Source organism: Cryptomeria japonica, chromosome 1 (assembly GCF_030272615.1).
Source record: "Cryptomeria japonica chromosome 1, Sugi_1.0, whole genome shotgun sequence".
Classification (NCBI taxonomy): domain Eukaryota; kingdom Viridiplantae; phylum Streptophyta; class Pinopsida; order Cupressales; family Cupressaceae; genus Cryptomeria; species Cryptomeria japonica.
In genome coordinates, this window is record NC_081405.1 from 15,377,101 (window position 1) to 15,397,945 (window position 20,845).

The 20,845-nt window shown below is 36.2% G+C and overlaps 1 protein-coding gene across 1 annotated transcript in view; it reads left to right on the plus strand.

Moving 5' to 3' along the window:
• The first annotated feature begins 18,808 nt into the window (after nucleotides 1–18,808).
• LOC131028195 (proteinaceous RNase P 1, chloroplastic/mitochondrial) overlaps nucleotides 18,809–20,845 on the plus strand; it is a 73,993-nt gene continuing 71,956 nt past the window's right edge. The window contains exon 1 of the mRNA XM_057958436.2: nucleotides 18,809–20,280. Coding sequence (XP_057814419.2) covers nucleotides 19,081–20,280 — 1,200 coding nt within the window. The 5' untranslated portion in view covers nucleotides 18,809–19,080. The remainder of the gene's footprint in view (nucleotides 20,281–20,845) is intronic.

Genomic DNA, 20,845 nt, shown 5'->3' on the forward strand with positions numbered 1-20,845 from the left:
TTAGGAGTAGTGAGCTTCCTTTGGCACAACCATAAAGCTATAGGGAGTGTATACTTCCTTGTGGTATCATCCCATAAACCTATTATAATATTCTTATCTCTTGCGAGGCTACATTTGGACAATAGCTCCAAGCAACTTTTCTCACTGTGGTTTTTCACGTAAATCTGGTGTTATGGTTTGTGTATGATTTCTCTATGTACTTGTTGTTTATTTGATGTGGAATAAATAACTAATCAGAAGTGAAAAATTTGGTTAAGATTGATTCACCTCCCCCCTTTTAGTCTCCAGGTATGTTCAACAATTGGTATCAGAGCAAGGTTCCTTGATACAGTCTAACAATTGAGATAGATCTTGCACTTGAACGCATGAGAATTGAAGTAGTGCTTAATGACATAATTTCTTCAAAAAATGATCTAGACATGATGAACTTCAATTTAGATGACATAATGGACTTTAATCTATGTGATTGTGAAGTTGATTATGAAGGAAAACTCCATTATACTCTTGAAGATACGGATGTTGCAAGAAGAGAATGCATAGAGTATAAGAGCAAACTCAAAAAGGCAGAAGATGCAGCTATCAACCTAAAAGATCAAATTGAAGTATGAAAGAAGGTTGTTGATTGTTTGAATAATGAGTTCAATGACAAATATACTGAATGCACTAAGCTTGAAATAAGTAATTGTTTCCATGAGGAAAGAATAAGAGAAAGCAAAAGATCAAATAGACAAAAACCTAAAACTTGAGAATGGCACCAACATATTTGATGTGTTACTCAGTAATAAAGAATCATAAAGGGACAAGGGCGGTCTTGGATTTGAAAAGGGTCAAGATTAAATGCCAAATGCTTTCAAAGATACTTTTAATACAAAAAAGAATGAAGTCTGTGCTAATGACTCTAATAATGCTAAAAATAAAAAGAAAATATTAGATAATGATCAAACAAAGGCCAACAATCAAAATAAGGGCTCTAGTAAATCTTTCTCTAGATAAGTAGCTAATCCCAGGTAGCCTCAATCTTTTCAAGGCTTCAATTATTCTTGCAATAAGTTTGGTCAGAAGGTTGTCAATTGTAGAAGCAAGACAAAAATAAATGATTATATGAGTAGTAGACCATTTATGCCTCCTAAATATATTGTTATGACTTTGCATTCCTTTTATCGTTATTGACATGCAATAAGTTTGGTCATCAAGGTTCAAATTGCAAAACTAATGTAAGGAGAAATAACTTTGGTCTAGATTACAATATTGTTTGCTACAAGTGCAACAACTTTGGGCATAAAGCAAAGTTTTGTAGGAGCGATTATGTAAAACCACCAATTCAAAATAGGAAGAAGGAGAACACTCCTAATGAGCAAAATAAGGAAACCACAAAAGTATGGAGGAATAAACAAGGTTAGAATGATGAGAAAAAAAATGATACTATGTGTGTGCATGGTGCAAAAACTCTCTTAATAAACTAAGTTGAAGCATTAACTTAGGGGGAGTTATCATATGCAAGATATTGTAGCCCCCTCAAGAGAACAAAATGTTGAAGATCTCAGCATGAAAGATGATCTATGACAATACATTTGAAGTATGTGATTGTGAAGGATGATCTAGTGGTATTCTCAAAGTTGCAGATAAAAGAATATCATGTGGAGTATTGTGATAAGTTTCTCGATCTCTGTAAAGAGACATAAATGTTTGGAAAGAAACTACCTAACAAGGACATATGCATTTATGACAAATTTTTTTAGGTCAAATGCAAAGGTATGTGTGCCCTATTTGATTGATCTGATCTCATTTGAATGCAAACACTCAAATGAAGAGTTGGGAAGAGAAGAAAGCATCCAAAGTATGAAAGGTGAAACCCTAGCAACAACTTGTAGAGGTATTATTCTAGATTGTTTCAAACCCTAGTCTTTGTAATTTAGAAGAAAATGCAATGGCAAATCCACAAGTATACAATGTTATTGAAAGGCCTGGACCAAAGTACAAGAAATTTCCTTTCAAAGCTATGACAAATGACAAGGATAGAGAATTCTCCCATGTTCTAGTGAACATGGTTTACATAGAAGGTGTTTGGATCTATATCCACTCTGTCCTGAATGAAACCAACCACACAAAGTTTGAAGAACTTGGATGTATGCTCTTTGATGACAATGACTACTACAAATCAAAGTTTGCAAATATAGAAAAGAAGAGATTGGATACCTAGAAAGATTATCCTAACTTCTTCCATAAGCATGAATGGGTCGAGTATGTGTTAATGAGAATTTATGATGATTTTATGCATCTTGACGAGCCCTACAGAATAAACAAGGAGTCAATTGCGGTTGTCACCAATTTATGTTATATTGGACTAGTCTCGATGATGAAGTCAATTAAGAATGATGAGGTTACAAGACTAATCAATGCAAAATTTGATAAAATAACCTTAAGTGTCAATTACATAACCAACCCAGGGGTCTGATATGGCACCATGAGAATCACATACAAGATCAATTATAAAAATAGAGAAGGACCTACAATGGATACCACAATTCATATTGCATACCATATGGTTAAATAAGGAAAGGAATTCAACCTTTGCACAATCATGAGAGAGCAAATTCTAAATAACTTGAAGAGAATAAAAGAAATAGGATCTGCAACTTCAGTTATGGTACCCTAATTATCTATTTAGTCTATTAATTCTTGAATAAGCTGCCCAAATTTAAGGGAAAGATCTGGCAACCACACATTCTTGTTGCTACACAAATTAGTAATCACATGAGAGATTTCATGGATGGTAATATGTGCAACACTAAGTATTGGGGTTTCTTCAAATATTTTTAAGCTAGCAAGGCAGGTATAGAATCCCCTTTAGAATTGCAAAGCAATATGAGGGATTGATCGCCTTTCTAGTGGACAAAGATAATTGCTACATGGAGGACATAGAGCCTAGAACAATTTAGTTTCCTAAAATTCCTTATGAGGTTACTGAAGAAGAAACAGTTGGCTATGTCCATATTTTTCTCACCAAGCCAATGGATCGCATTGTTAAAATATTTGGAACCCTTGAGGAAATAAAGATAAGAAGAGTAAAAAGAATGTGGAGGATTATATTGATAAGCATCAAGATGAACTATACAAAAAATGGCATGTTGAAGCAATGGTTGTGGAGGTTCCTTAGAATGTTTGCACACATTCACAAGATATCCAAGGACCTAGAAGGTCTGAAAGATCCGCTTTTCTACTACAACTGCTCAACAACCTTCTAGAGCCACACAAACTTTGTCCTCTAGAAAAAGAGCTACACTTGAATCTTTGGAGAAAAACAAAATTGTAGAAAGAGGGCATGCTAGACCCAAAAAAATTCCAAAAGAAAGAAAGTTAAAATTATAAATATTGAAGATGAAGAAGAAGAAAGGGAGGAAGAAACATCAAAGTTGAAGAGGAGAGTAAATAAAACAAAAAAAACTCCTCTAGTGGCACCTCCACATGAGCCCCTTCAACTATATGCAATCCTTACTGGAATTGAACAAATGTGATTCTTGAGGAGACTACAAAGATCTATCTGGAAGTTACTCTCTCTGATCAAACTACCATTGAAAATGCAATTGTGATGTACATGATCAACTATAATGTGCCTTTGAAAGATATAATAGGACAAGTTTTGGAGAGCCTTTCTCTTATGTTGAAACAAAAAAAGTGAAAAAGGCACACAAGTGAATGAAGAATTGGCAAAGAAAGCAAAAGATAAAGTAGGATCCTATGTCTCACAAGAGGAAAATGATGTAGATGAAGTTCATGTACCTCCTTCAAATAAAACTAAGGAACAAGATTTAGAAGAGGAGAAAGCCACATAAGAAGAAAATACTTTGGATTCTCCAAGAAATACAAATAAGCATGAAGAACAAAATAAGAAGAAGATAACACTCTAGAGAAGACAACCCTTGATCAGAAAAAAGCTCAAGTACATACCAGCATAGGCAAAAACTCAGAAAAGAATGAAGAAGCATCCTTCTCTATGGCTCCTAATGATTCCATAAAAGTTGTCTTGGAGCAACAAATGCAATATCAACTAGTGATCACTCCACAATCATTGCAATTGCCTGCACACGATGGACAAGTTGATTTGTCCAATATATCTCCTCTCCATGAGTTGAATTTGAGATATATATTCCACTCATATGCAAGGAAGGAGATTCTTCAGTAACATGTTGAGAATCCAAAATTGCTAGATGAATTCATAAGGATGATTCAAGAGGGATCGCCTGAGGTAAAAGTTGATTCATCTTTTCCTCTCAAACAATAGATGAAACTTCTATTGGAATCCTTTAGGACTCACTCATCCCATATGGAGAAGTAGACTAAACAATTGGCAATAAACAAAGTAAATCATAAGAGGTTGGTTGATGCATCTAACGGATGTGCCATTGCACATAACAAGCTGCATGAGAACTTGAAAAATATACAATAGTTCTTAGATGATGTCATTAATTTGTATTAGTTATGTTTGAAGTGGCCAATATTAACAAGAAGTATAAAGGATCAGATAAACTCTATTCAGTCATAGATAACATAATTGGCCAACATTTATGATCCTATGAAGGACAAGGATGGCGCTACAAGAGCATAGCTAGAGAATATTCACTCCCAGCTAAAGAAAATGTTGGACTATAGAGAATATATCAAAGGGGAGGTTGGAAAACTTAGGGAAGTGGTGAGCTTAAGGCTACCTTACTTAACTGGCACTTTGTTAGAGACATAAAACGTAGTTTAAAAGATGAAGCTACCAAACTCCATTAAGGAAGTAGAGAGAAGACATATATATATATATATATATATATATATATATATATATATATATATATATATATATATATATATATATATATATATATATATATATATATATATATATATATATATAGGAAGACCCCTTATCCTTTTCCCTTGATTTCAAAGGGGAAGAGAAGACATACTCTAAATAAATGTTGCCATCAATGACAATGGGGGAGATTTTTGCAAATATAAAATAATATGTTGTCATTTGATGTCAACCCATTGTTAATTGTTGTCATTAATGGTACTGCTCGAGGATTAAAGGGAGTATGATGCAAATAACCTATGACATAACTAAAGTGAAGACCAATGTCGTTATGACATCCACATATCATCATTATGGTATAGATAAACTTTGTGATAGTATGGATGACAAGGATTCAATATTAACAAGTAATTTTGAAGACAAGGTGGTTCTAATGAGATCTATATAAAAAATAATAAAAAATTAGGTTATAAAGTATGATACAAAGATGGGTACACATATTTGGGTATGATTTATATTTGTTCACAATGATATCTTATCAGTCTTGTGTACTGCATTCAGGGTATGATTTTAAAAGTTGTCCAAGGCATAAATTGAGTATATTCTAAGGCAAAGACATAGTGTTTGTGTCCGTATTTCTCCACATAGAAAGATATGATCTTGTGGTCTAGAAGCTAACATTGTAGAGCTAGAAATCCAATATATCTAAAGTTTTAGATCAAGATCTCCTCCATAGAAAAAGTTATAGATAGTTGTGTATGAGACAATGCTAAGGTAGATTAAAGTGCTTCACGAGGCATGTTGGAATGCTCGACATTTCATCATGCTGGCATATTTAATTAAACGGTTTTGAGGACATGTTAACTAGTACCTAAGCCATGGTTTACTCAAGTTCTAGATGATTTGGTGTATCACAAGTTTAGTTTCCAAGGTGTCAAGACGATATAGTAAACTTGTATACTTTATTTTTCACTTGTACAAGTTGTTAGATGTTTGCGCTAGCATTAAATGGGCTAAAGTCACAAAAGGGGAGCTAAGAGATGCTTAATAGGTCCTATAATACTCATATCATGATCCACGTGCTAATATTTAAGTCTCTTTAATAGTTTGGTATTAGTCAGATTAGTTGGATAAATTTGTCAAGTGCTTAAAGGACCGACTTAACATGCTAGAAGGGTTTGTGCTAGATGTTTGGACCATGCGCCAAGAGGAGTAATGTATGCCAACCATGCAAGATTCTTTTGGGAGAATTTAACCAATTTACATGAACTAATGTGATCTATTTTCTTTAGGTTATGATTTTTTGGGTCGACTGATGTGGTGTTACACATTTCCTTCATATGCCACCTTGTAGCCAACCTAAGCAATATTTTGAAGACTTGCAGATGATATAAAAGGAAGATCAAATTATTTAAAATGTGTATATAAGAGAAAAATGTGCACTTCAATGCCTTATAGTCAGTAGAGTATATTTTTGACAGATGTCATTATTTTTGTAACTGTTGTAAAATTCAAGAAGCATTGAGCTTCCTTTGGCATAGCCATAAAGCTTTATGGAGTGTGTACTTCCTTATGGGCTCATCCAATAAAAACATATTGTAATCTTGTTATCTCTTGTGAGGCTAGATTTGGACAGTAGCTCCAAGCAACTTTTATCACTGTGGTTTTCCCCTGTCGGGTTTTCTATGTAAATATAGTGTTATGGTTGTGGCTTGATTTCTCTTTGTTCTTGTTATTTATTTTATGCAAAATAAATAACTAATCAGAAATGGGAAATTTGGTTAATACTAATTCACCCCCTCCTCTCAGTCTTCAGGTGCATTCAATAGAGAATCAATCAGATGTGGGAGCTCAGCATACTTCTCCAAGAAGATATTCAAATGCAAAGAAGAGGACCATGGAAACAAGCAAGAATATAGCAGACGAGACTCAAAGAACCATCTTTGAGGCAGGTATTTTAAAAAACCATGAAGATCATCTCCTGGAATATTCGAGGATCGAATAACCTCACAAACATGATTTAATTAAAAGTATGATTAGAGACAAAAACTCGGATATTTTTTTGATTCAAGAAACCAAAATGTCTAAGGAAAAGGTTGAAGGCTTGAAAATGTTTAGTAATGGAGGAGTTAGCGGTGGTAGTTAAGAAGGAGCCTCGGGAGGTATTGTTACTTTCTGGAATAAAAACACTGTAGATGGAGAAGTGTTGATTCAGAACAACAATCTGGCTTGTATTAGATTTAAGCATTTAAAAGAGAGCACCTCATGGGTCTTAACTAATGTGTATGCTCCTAATACTAAGACTGGCAAAAGTGATTTTTGGAAAAGATTATCCTTGTTAAGAAGTAGGTTTGTTGAAGCTGGGTGGATGATTATGGGGGACTTCAACACCCCTTTGAAGGAAAATGAGAAAAAGGGAGGGATCTAAACCAATCTAGATAGTATATTGGATTTAATGTACTTCATCAATAATAATTCTCTCCACGACCTGGATTTGCAAGGAGTTAAATGCACCTGGACTAATAGAAGGAGTGGTGAGGACTTAATTCAGGTCAGGCTTGATAGAGCTCTTATTTCTCTAGATTGGTTTAATTTTTACTTTTGTTCTTTATCTGCTCACATAAGGGCAAGATCAGATCACTATCCTATATCCTTCACGACTGATGCCAAGAAGAGAAGAAGACACTTCCCTTATAGATTTGAGAGAATGTGGACTAAACACTTAGATATGGAAAACAAAATCAAGGACTGGTGGCAAGTCAGAATTGAAGGTAATGCTATGTATAAAGTGGTCAAAAAGTTGAAGGTTGTGAAAGAAAATGTTAAAAGGTGGAATAAGGGTTGCTTTGGGAACATCTTTGTTTTGAAAACCACTGTTCTATTAGATCTAAAAGATATTCATGATGAGATTCAGAATAATGGATATACTAATGTATCAAGAGATGTTGAATTAGTAAAAGAAGAAACTTTCTGGAAACAAAGGTCAAGAAATGTTTGGTTGAAGGAAGGGGATAGAAACACTACATACTTTCATATGTCCACTTTAAAACATAAGGCCATCAATAGGATATCACAGATTAAAGTTAATGGTAGAACTGTTGAAGATGAAGAATCAATGAGGAAGGCTGCCATGGAGTTTTTCTCCAACCTCCTTGCTAAGGATCAAAATTTGGATTGGCAAGCTCAAAAGAACCTAATGGATTGTATCCCATCTATCTTGGATGCTGATCAGAACTCTTATCTAACCTCTATCCCATCCAATGATGAGATTCTGAAAGCTATCAACTCCTTTGAAGGTAACAAGGCTCCGGGCCCGGATGGTTTTCCCATGTTCTTTTTTCAAATGTACTGACATATTGTTGGAGATGATGTTTCCAGAGCTGTGAAAGAGTTTTTTGGTGCTAGAAGAATTTTGAAAGAGCTAAATGGCACTTTTATTGCCCTTATTCCCAAAAAGATGGGAGCTGATTCCATGGATCTATTCAGACCTATAAGCCTTTGCAACTCTTTGTACAAGATCGTCTCTAAGGTTCTGACTTCTAGAATCCTGAAGTTGTTTCCTTCTATCATTTCTCCCCAGCAAAGTGGCTTTGTCCGTGGAAGACAAATCTTGGATTCGATAATTTCGGTCCATGAAAACATTCACTCTTTGTCCAGTGCTAAAAAATAAGGCTTTCTTTTGAAGTTTGACTTATCCAAAGCCTATGATAGAGTGGACTGGGATTTTATGATGAAAGTTCTTTCGGCTTTCGGTTTTTGTTCTAGAAGTATCAATCTTATTATGTAATTAGTCTCTTCTACTTCTTTTTCTATTTTAATCAATGGGTCTCCTTCCCCCTTTTTCAAGTCCTCAAGGGGACTCAGACAAGGAGATCCTCTATCCCTAGTTATTTTTCTTATCATGGCGGAATGTCTAGGGAGATGCATTGGAAAGCTGGTTGAGAAGGGAGAGTTTTGTGGGTTGAAACCATCTTCAGCGGATCAAGTTTGCTCACATCAACAGTTTGTGGATGATTCTATAATTATGGGGAAGGCGTCAGTGCAGGATTCTAGGAGTTTAAAGAAATCATTGGATAGTTATGGGTCTGCTACTGGGCAACTTATTAATTGGTCTAAAAGCTTTGTTTATTTCATCAATACTCCGGAAAGAAGACAGATAAAAATAAGCAACATTTTGGGGTGTCAATTGGGGAGTATTCCTGCCTCCTATTTGGGGCTCCCTTTATGCCAAGATCCTCCTGATACTTTCTAGGGAGCTCTTGTGGACAAATTCCATAATACGTTAGAAGGTTGGAAAGGTTCTCTTCTAAGCCAAGTTGGTAAGGTTCATCTTTTGAAATCTACTCTTCAAAGTATTCCTCTTTATGCCATCAACCTTTTTAGAATTCCTGCCAAGTTTGCGGAGGCTATTGAAAAAATTCAAAGAACTTTTCTGTGGACAAGGGTCGAGGAGAAGAAGAGAATGAATCTGATTGCGTGGGATAAGGTTTGTAAACCAATAAGAAAGGGAGGTTTGGGTCTTAGAAGAATAAGAGACATGAATGAGTTTCTTATGGCCAAGCAGATTTGGAGAGGTTATAACAACCATGGAGAATGGAAACTGATATGGGACAACAAGTATAACAGACAATATCCTACTCTTCTAAGCTTCCTCAATGCGGAAGATATCCCAATTGGATCTAATATCTAGAAAAATGTTTCAAGAACAAGAGATCTAATTGCCAAAGGTGTGAAATGGAAGATGGGGAAAGGAAACCTCATCAAATTTTGGGAAGACTCCTGGTTGCTTGACTCCATGTTGAGTGAAAGTCCTGATTGGGGTAGATTTCAGAATCAATGCAAGGAAAAATATGGCTCTATGGTGGGTGACTACTGGGATGGACAGTGGAAGGAATTATCCCAAGTTGATCCCTCCCTGGGTAATCAGAACAAAATAATGAGCTCCATGGTGGTGGTGGATGATGAAGATCAACTAATCTAGAAACTCACAACAAATGGTAAATTTACTGTGGCCTCTCTTTATTATCAACAAATTTCTAAAGTGGATAGTCCTTGTTGGGCTAAGTCTTGGTTGAAAGGCCTAATTCCTAAAATTAATATTTTCTTCTGGACTGTCCTTCAAGATAAAATTCTAACTATTGATAACCTTAGAAAAAGAGGTATTTGTATGCCTAGTGTTTGTTTTCTTTGTATGCAGAATGAGGAGACCATTAACCACCTGTTATTTCATTATCCCTTCTTTGCTGATATCCGGGGAAGATGTCTGGATCACTTCAATATCAGTTGGAGTTTCCCGGAATTAGTTCAAGAGGTTTTTAATTCTTGGCAGCACCCCTCAAGGAATAAGTCTACAATTTTGTTATGGAAATCGACCTTACCCCATATATGTTGGGGAATATGAAAAGAGAGAAATGAAAGAGTGTTAAGAGAGAAGGTGTCTAAGGCTCAAATCGTGTTTGAGAAAACAAAACGAAACATAGTGGAAAATATTGATATCATAGGTGGTATTGCTAACCCTCGAGACAAGGATGATCAAATTATCTTCAAGAATTGGAGATTAAAGGGATGAGATTTCTTTCAGACTAATCCTAGAGATGGTGTGAAATGGGAATGTCCTCCCAATGGTTGGATGAAAATCAACTTTGATGACACTTCAAAGGGTAACCCTGGTAATGCGGGATGTGGTGTGGTCTTAAGGGATGAAAGGGGAAAATGCAAAATCATTAAATGCATACCTATAGGAAATCAAACTAATCATGTTGTTGAGGCTATGGCAGCTTATCATGCGATGGTTCTAGCGAAGGAAACCAATTGCACCATAGTCTGGTGTGAAGGAGAATCTTTGAATATCATAAACTGTTTGAACAAGGTGTTCCCGCCTTCTTGGTCAATAAACAATGCAATTAAAGAAACGAAGAAAATAAGTGACACATTTGATATGTGTGTTTTCACACATGTGTATAGGGAAGCTAACTCGTGTGCTGATTGGGCTGCCAACCTGGCTTGACAAACTAAGGAAATCATTACTATTAATGGTGAGAGCGAACTTGCATGTGAAGCGAAATCCTTGTTCGATATGGACCGTATCCAGATGAGGCAACGTGGCATCATCAATCATAATTCCTAAATGCTTCTTCCACTTATTTCGATGAAGGCTTACAATGGCAGTGATGAGCATTTATTTAAGTGTCTTATCATATTAACTGGGCATGGATTCAGGATCGTTTTTCAGGGCAATAATAGAAACCAGAGAAGAAGAATCAAAGTCGAGAGTAGGAAATTCAGTGACTGTGAAGGAAAATGGGAGGGAACAAAAAAAGGTTCAAACCAACCTCTTGTTCGGACTGGAAGAAGAACATAGAGGTTTGGGATATTCTACAAGAGGGGGGTTTAAGTGTGTTTATGGAGAGGCTTAGTGGTAAAGACCCAATGGTCACTAAGCACTTTATTAAGAATTGGAAGAATGGCAAAGTTTTGGTGGGTACCCAGATGATGACTGTGGATGAGGAGATTATTGTAGAAGCCACGAGGATGGTGACAGAGGGCATGAAATTCTATAGAGATCGTAGTATCTTTGATAAGGCAGCGGACAAATTTCCTATCACGGATGGCGAGAAGAAGAAAATGGTGAAGGTCGACAACTCTTATCACTCCCCAAAACATATCTGCAGGCCATGGAGGTTCATTTTGTTTGCTACAATTACCTACATAATGTTGGATGGGAGATTTACGAGAGCTTACGGGCACCATTTTGTGTTGCTCAACCATTTCCGCCATGGTGAAAAGGTAAGCCTACCATATTATCTTGCATGTTCCATGGACCATACAATTAAAGAAATATAGAAGGACCCTAAGGGCGACCATGCTCTTCATTAGGGTCTTATGGCTCTTGTGTATAAATTGTTGAAAGGGAAATGGATTGATAAACCGATTAGAGGTAAAAATGCAAGGGATGAGGAAACAAAGAGTGAGGATAGTGGTTTTAACTTCGACTCAGAAACTGAAGGCAAGTCGGAGGAGTTAAGCAAAAAGGGGAGGAACAAGGGGAAGAGAAAGAGGATAGTGGTGGATTCTGATATGGAGTCTGAGGATGAGTCCTTCGAAGGAAAATTCATCAAAAGCAAGAAAGGTAAAGGGACCGGAAAGCAAACCCAGAGGAAGAAGAACATAAGCAAGGGAGGTAACAAAGATATTAATCAAATTTTGATTGATTCTGATGAGGAGGCAGAGGAGGATAAAAATGATAATGGGCAGGGTAAGGAGGGGGATGATATCCCGGTTGTGGGTAACAATGAGGATTTGAATACTCAAGGTTTGTAGAAAGAGGACCAAGAGGACAAAAGGGGAAAATCTAGTGATTGTGTTGGGGAAAATGAGAGTATTAAGGGATTTTGTGATATTGTCAGCATAATGGTGAAAGACATAGGTAGCCTGAAGAAGGATATGAATGTTATAAAAAAAGCCATGATAGGTGACAAACCTCTGTCTGAAAATGTCAAACAATTGGCGGTGGCAATCAACAATGCTGAAGCCATTGAAAACATGGTGAGTAAAATTATTGAAACTGAAAAGAAGGTTAAGGAGATGGAAGGAAATAAAGATGCGAAAGGGATAGAAATTGCTATGAATAATTTGGGCAATAGAGTCGACATGATGGAACTTACAGTGAAGAAGATAGCCAAACGTAACTTCTAGATTCTTAAAGCCTCGGTGGACAATATGAACATTCTGATTAACAGATTTGATAACATCAAAGATAAAGAGGGCGACAAGGATCAGTTGGATAAAAAAGGTCATGAGAAGAGGACTAGAGCCAACACCAGGAATACGGGCGACATCAAGGGACGAGAGCTGGATGATTTGAAGACCTTTGCGAACAACATGAAGTAGATGGTGGTCCATGCTGAAGATATTATGAAAATATCTAGCTGTCTCAGTCTCGGTCTCTGTCTTTGTCTTTGTGCTATCCTTTTGCTTTCCTTTTGCTATCTTTTTGTGGTTCTTTATGTTATGTGTGTTGAGATCCCTTTTTGTTCGGGTGGGATCAGTTTTTGTTGTTGGAGTGATCAGGCACGGTTCTTTTAAGCTCTAATGCTCTCTTTTTCCTGATATGTAGAAGGTTCGGGTTCCTTTCAAAAACCTGTTTTCACTTAATCAAAACAAAAGAGGAAGCTTCTAGATGAAGATAGAAGATGGGGTCATGAAAAATACTTGAAACACTTTTTCAACCACTTGTAAGCATGCAAATGACACATGCACATATCCAAATGACTCCCCAATCTCACCTTCTAAGTTGGGCACAAAAAAATTACTATGCTTAGGTATGAAAGATGCTCTTACACCTCTTATATATGTCATAAAAATAATCATTACTAACAATACTTACATCTGTAAGAGAATCAATAATTGTCGTCTAACAATAGTAGATTCTCTTATAGCTTTTCATTACCCAAATTTGGTGTCCACCTTCTCCATTCAAAGGTGACTTTGAAACTTGTCCGTTATGTCATAAACTATCATAAGTTGGTTTGTTATAAAGTTGTCATAGGTACGTGTGTCATAAATTTGTCATTACATGACATTTGTCATCCACCACCATTGAAGTCTGAGGTCCTCTAAGTGAGATTCCTACCTCCACATGAGGAAAAAATAGGCCATGTGATCTTCCTAGTAGGATGACAAGTCAACAAGCCAACTCCCACCAGATGATGAAATAACATGTGCAAACGAAATTGTCCTTGTAGGCTCACTGAATATTAAATAAATAAAACCAAATATCAATGTTAGGACTTGCAAAGATTGAGACACCTTAATCCCAACAATTTTTCCAACCCCTTCGAGAAGTGCTAAGGTATTCAAAACTTGGTGTTTTTCCTAAAAGGTTATCTCCAAGGTGAAAGCTTTCAAAGGAAGTTCAATTTTCTTCAACAAAGCAACCCATCTTCTCAATTTTGAAAGCATAGTCGAGAGTTGACAAGGTTCTCGCAACATTGTCAACCTTTAACATAAAATTAGGAACTTCAAAGTTCTAGGTCAAAAAAGAGATGAAAATAAATTTTTTAAAGTTTGAATAATCATTTGTTAGTCGTGACAACTCCTTTGTAAGCTGACAAGATTCTCACACATAATTGCAACCTCTACTTCATTTCAAAACCTTGTGAAGGAAAAGAATGAAAGAAACAAAAGAATAGAAAATAAAAGAATGAAGAAGACAAAGCAAAAGTCAAATGATGTTTCAAAATCTTTGTCGAACTTCGATAAGGTTTTGAGAACCTAGCTAAGTCTTTACTCTCTATTTGAAAAGGCAAATTTGAAAGTTGGTTGCAGTGAATGGTATCTATCTTGCACTAATTACTCAAAACCAAAGTAGGTGAGTTAATACCAAAGTGAATTTAAAAGAAAAGTGATCAAATTTGGTGATTTTGAAAGTATTTGCAAAAAAAAATTGGGGGTTTTGAGATTGTGAAGAGCATAATTGGAGCAGAGAGTTTGATGATGACCAAAGCAACATTTCTTCACCAAGTTGTTTCTAAAAAACATGTAAATTGGCAAGTGCATATTCCTCATACTCCGGTAGTTTCTCATGTTTATAATATCAAGCTTTTTTTTGAAAAACTCTCAAAGACAAAGTTGGGTATCCTAGATGACACTTTGCCAAAAAATTCCCAAATAGAAGATAGAAATTTGAGCTAAAATCAGTAAAATGAAGTACAAATACTCGGGGTATGAACATTTATCTCATATAGATAACACATTGTTGGAGAATAGTGACACTTTACTAGGGCATGTTAAGTTAAGAAAATTCTGGGAGAGGGTGAACAACCCAAATAGTCATCCAATTACTTGAAGACTAGCAGAGAGTGGTTTATTAGAGGCAGTCGATTTTTTCGTTGTCATGTATTGCACAAACTTAGTGCTTGAATGTCTAAACCACTACAACTTGGATACCAAAGAAATTAGAACAAATGATGAAAATCTTCTGATTACCTTGGACAAAGCTACTATCAGTGAATGATTTTGTGAGATATGGACTAGGTCTGATACCATGTGAGACATGGACCAGCTCTGATACCATGTGAGATTTTGCCAAGATCAAGAGGTAATGGAAAGCACAAATAAGAGAGACAAAATAAATGATAGGAATAAACTGTATTCTATCAAGATGAAAATACTGATCAACTGGATCATCAATCGATGTTACATACAATGAATATAAGCCTACTTATATAGGCAAGGCTATATGGATATGTGAGCACACAAACATGACATGTGGCTCAATAAGAAACAAGGGTAGGTAGGAAATAGGTGTGGGTAGGTAGGAGAAACAATATAATATTCCACATGAGGTGGATCACCCACTGAATGTGGAGTGTAACAACAAGATCAACACCATAAAAGGTGGAATTTCTCCTACACACACTATCCCAATGTGGCACAAACACCCAAGTGTCTCATACCCAAACTACTATGAAATGCATTTCCTAAATAAACTTAAGTATAGTGTAATAATATCCATGATGAATAATTATTTACACCAACAGATTTGACAATTTACTTGAGAGGGAAGTATATGCTTAATTTGATTTCACCACATCACAAGGTCAATTTAGTGAAAAGAAGGGGCATTATAAAATTACAATTGTTAGGGAGTGGTTTTCAGTGCCCAAGAGGGGCAAGTCTCAATTGCCTAAGTCCTACACAAATCTCATTTCAAGGGTGAAATTGGAGACATGATTGTACTATTGCATAGATTGAAAGGCAAGATGAATGCCTACGAATTTCAAGAGTGAATGTTTTTATCCGTGTAGCTAATTTATGTAGGGAAATGGTATTTAGATTGGGCTACTTTAATTAGTGATAGACTACATTATATGATCTCATTTTTTTTCTCTCAACAAGTTTTTGTTTTTGTCTTCATATTTGTTTTATGCTCTGTTATGCACAAGACCATGCCCAAGACTCAAGCTTATTGAATATCTTGATGACTAAATTTAGATTTACAACTACTAACCTAATCTATAACTAGAGAAAATTTATCACAAGTTCAGGAGGGTGAATGATGTATTCACCACAAGGTTGGTCAAGGAGTTACAAGGAGACTTGGGTCAAATGATCTCTCATGAGGCCATTCAACCAGAAAACAAGTTTGGGAGTCGCTTTATTTAGTTTTAGAGATTTACTTGCATCAGAATAGGAGGCTATAATGGGTTGCCTCATAAGTGGCCCAAGTATGCAATTCCCCATTAGACTTGGACATTATTTGTGCAAATTCCAATCAAATGCTCTAAACATCGAGAACCATTTTTAAATACACTATCTTTACCCATGACATGAGATTTCCATTTGATAAAGATTTTATAAAGAATAATTTGCAGCTTGGCCCAATATTTCATCACATTCCTCATATGGAGGATTATTTGGTAGATTGCTCAAATGATTATGAGGTTAGGAAGAGAATTTGGATGTGGATGTCCTTGGAACAAATTGTAACATTTAGGATAGGATGGGACATTGATGATGTTGAAGATCATGAATCGGATCTGGTTAATCCCATCTGCATTTCCTACATTTAAATAGAGTTAATAGTTCCAATAGACTAGAGTCTTAAGGAACATAAGGATCTAAAATCTAGAATCATTGTTGTGTTAAAAAGGACTCATAGGTATACACCAAAGTAGGACAGAAGACAATAGGACAAACCAACCCTTGAGTTAAGTATAGACTTCTTCATCTGGCATAGTGCCAACTGCTACCCAACAAACTGGTACACACCGGGAGGAAGTGGAGGTGGAGGCAGAGATGAACCACTTGAGAAAAAAGAAAACTCTTGAGAAGACTTGTGGGGATGGCCCACCAAAGAACATAGGAGTAGAGGAGCAAGTTGAGAAAGAGAAAGGTAAAGAAAAAAGGAAAGAAAATTAGCAAGAATAAGAAAATAGAGGTAATGGAAGTTGATTCTACTAGCCTATTGCCAGACTCTTCCCAAATAATGTTAGAAACAACTCCTTAAAAAGGTAAAACTCCCCCTTATTTTCCATTTAATTTACAAAATGTGACAAAATATCCTCCATTGAAGAGGGCACTTCACTTTTCATCCCTAGATTCTTCATCTCAAGCTATTGGTACTACTTCCTCTCCATCATGATTGGAGAATACATTGAATAAAAAGAGGAAAATTTAACCAGTTAGTTTTTCAAAAGACAACATTGTAGGACAATTGCTACAAAGATCTCCTAAGCCTAAAAAGCTAAAAAACTACCTCAAGACTAATAAAGGATGATAATTTTGAGAACTTATTTATAAAAATTGCATATCCTTCAGTGCAAAGAGAACCCCATCAGGCTACTACAAGTGATTACAACATGACTAAAGTAGACTTAGGACCTCCAAGCAAGGATGGAGATGTCCACAATTTTCAAGTGATTGACTCTATGTTAGGAGAATGCTCGAGAGGGACAAACAAGATAAGGATGTGCCAGATAAGGTAGTGGAGCTACTCATAAGTTGCTTGAAGTCACTTGTTGATCCCATCACAACCTATTAATAAACACATGCCTCTATTGATCCTAATTATACAACTGAAAAAGAAATGGTTAGCAAGGTACATAAAGATAATTCATATGGTAGAATCATCCAAGAATGGGTAATAGATTTAACATTAAAGGGAGCACCATTCTTTGAAAGGTTAAGTAAAGTTTATGATGATTTGATTTTGGTAAGGAATGATTTCAACACATAAATTGTTAGTACTTGAAAGATGAGATAATAATATGGTTGTAAATTGATCAATATGGTGAGGTCCATTTTGTTCTAGGGGGTCATCTATAAAAATTCTCCCACAAAACCCTTATTTGAATGCACATCCAAGAAATCCATTTGACTCAACATTTCACAAACCCCAAATTTGCTAACAACCCATCATAATAACAAACTCAAAACCCTCAGATTTGCAATAAACAACCTGCAAACTTTCATATCTTGTCATATCTTTCATTCTTTCATGCAAACCATATATTCAAACTTTAGCCAATATTTACTCTATCAAGGGTTATACAACCATAACTATGACTCTGATACTAAATGAAATGAAACTTGCAATCATCCAATGAAAATTTTCACATAATCCAAAAGAAAAATCTATGCAAAATGTATTCAAATTACACATGCAAGAGAATATACAACATGCCCATCAAAAAATGACATAATACATACTCTGGGAAAACCCTCAATAGGAAAAAACTTAGCCTCCAAAAGCATCCAAGTTTAATATATTATTCAAAAACATAATATTACAATGCATCTTTAGAGTCTCCATGAACACCTCTATAACATCACACCTCTTCAATAGATTTGCATGTGTCCAAGTATGAATCCACACATCTTATGCCATTCTTCACATATGCACTCTTCAAAAGAAGATTCAACACACCAACTAGCCGACCTACAACTACCATGTGTTTGCTTTTATAAAAACAAATTCACACAGAACCATTGAGATTACAAAACCATTGACCTCACATTTAATATTAGGTACTAAGTTTTCACTACATTAACATTTCCTTAGTATTAAATTAAATTCATTTTTCAATGTGAAAACTCACATTAAATATATTTTCCAATGTTACATACAACACATAAAGTGACCCTAAGAATGTTAACTCAATGATGCACGTCCATCTAGATCTCCCTAAATGTATCACACACATAATAATACATTAAACAATATAAACCTAATGCAAAATGTATAGCACCTAATTCTACACATACAGTGACCCAAGAAGGTTAACTCTAATGATGCAAGTCCATCTAAATACCCCTAAATGTATCACACACATAAATAATTTAAATATTATAAATCTTTGCAAGATGTACAACACCTAATTTCTAACAATACTAACACTATTTGAACTTTTAAAATATGTTTTCATATCCAACCATTTTTTTTATAAAAGATATTTTTTCATTTAAAAAATAAATTAAACCTTGTATTCTCAAATAAATAAGCCAAGTTACATCTCTTCTGCAGCGTTCCATCCTCTGGAATGATATCCAGTTCTGGCAATACAAAATCTGAACAAATTTTTGAAGCAATACAAAATCTAAATGAGAATGATAAACCGTGAAGAGTTGTTTACACCAGCAATGGTAGGCAAAATCTGAACAAATTTTGAAGCAATACAAATGTTTACACCAGCAATGGTAGGCAAAATCTGAACAAATTTTGAAGCAATACGAAACCTAAATGAGAGTGAATAAACTGTGAAGAGTTGTTTACACCAGCGATGGTAGGCAAGTATATCGCGAACATTGTGAGAACATCCCATCTCTTAAACAGATCGCTAAGCTTCACATTCACACTCGTTCGCCCTAAAAACTGCTTCCCCAAACAAAACAACCTGATATTGGAAAGAAACCTCCACGTTTTAAGCACACAGTACACAGTTCTCTGCAGATTGTCTCAGCAAAAACATAAATTATTTCCAAGGAATATCTGTTCTGATATCCAGAACGTTACCGCAGATGGGGGGAAAAAGAAGAAAAGAAGCAAAGATAGGGAGCAAGGTCAGCTCAAGTACGAGTTGGACATGTGTTCGAAACGTGGGGACCTCATGGAAGCTTTAAATATCTATGATAGCACAAAGAAACGAGGCATTGATCTAAAACAACACCACTACAATGTTCTTCTTTATCTCTGTTCTTCGGCGGCCATGGGCATGCTGAGGCCCTCCGATGCGGCCAAATTGGACAAGGGCTTGGAGGAAGTCGCTGAAATTAGTGATGAGGTTAGGCACTTAGCGCTGAGAAGAGGATTTGAGATATACGAGCAGATGAGCTTGGATAAAATAGCGCCAAATGAGACCACGTTTACAGCCGCCGCCAGATTAGCCATGGCTAAAAATGACGGGAATTTGGCATTTGAGCTGGTGAAGAGAATGGCGGAGAACAATATTCCGCCGAGGCTGAGGTCATATGGGCCTGCACTGAGCGCCTTTTGCAAGGAGAACAAGGCGGACATGGCATACGAAGTGGATGATCATATGACTGCGTCGGGTGTCCAGGCTGAGGAGCCGGAATTGGGGATGTTGATGAAGGTCAGTGTGCAGTCTTTTAGGGAAGAGAAGGTTTATTCTTTGCTGCACCGGTTGAGGAGTAGTGTGAGGCAAGTGTCAAGGGATACTGCTTATGTTATTGAGAAGTGGTTTAAGAATGGGGAGGCTGGGAAACTTGGAGTGCCTACTTGGGACCGGGCGAAGATCAGGGATGCCCTCATTGCAGGCGGTGGTGGGTGGCATGGGCAGGGCTGGTTGGGGCAGGGCAATTGGACTGTGGAGCATGCTGCCATTGATCACAAGGGTGTTTGCAGGGTTTGTGGGGAGAAGCTGGTTACTATTGATATTGATCCACTCGAAACTGAGAATTTTGCTAAGTCTGTCGGCTCATTGGCTTGTGAGAGGGAGTCTAAATCCTTTGAAAGTTTTCAGGTATAGCTATGTGTGTGCCTTTACATCTTCTGTTATTATAAAATTTCAGTAGTCAAGCTTTGAACTTGGTGTTAATGTTAGAATAAGAAAGGTAAGACACAGCAATATGAAACTTAGAAAATCTTACAAGAACAAGATACACAGAATTTTTATCCTTGGAAAACCCTCCACCTGACGGTGAAAAACTCAGCCACACCAAAAATCAAACTTTATTGAAGGTACAAACTTGATACAATGCTCTCAAGCTTAATCAGGCAATGAATTAAGCAAGATTGTTAACACTTAACAATCAGCACTATAAGCCGATAACATCTCAGAACAACCTAAAGCTTCTACACTACAGTCAGCACGGATGATCACATATTAATATAGATTCTCTCTTGAGAACTTCACCCCCCTATAAAGCACAAACAGCAACATGCCTTTTAAAGAGAAGACAAGGCTAAAAAATATCTCTTGTCGGAGGTAGACGGAAGGCCAAGAGACACCATAAGCTTATCAGCAGTTACATATATGCCATTACATAAGCCACATAGACAATCTTTATATCGGATGAAATGCGAAG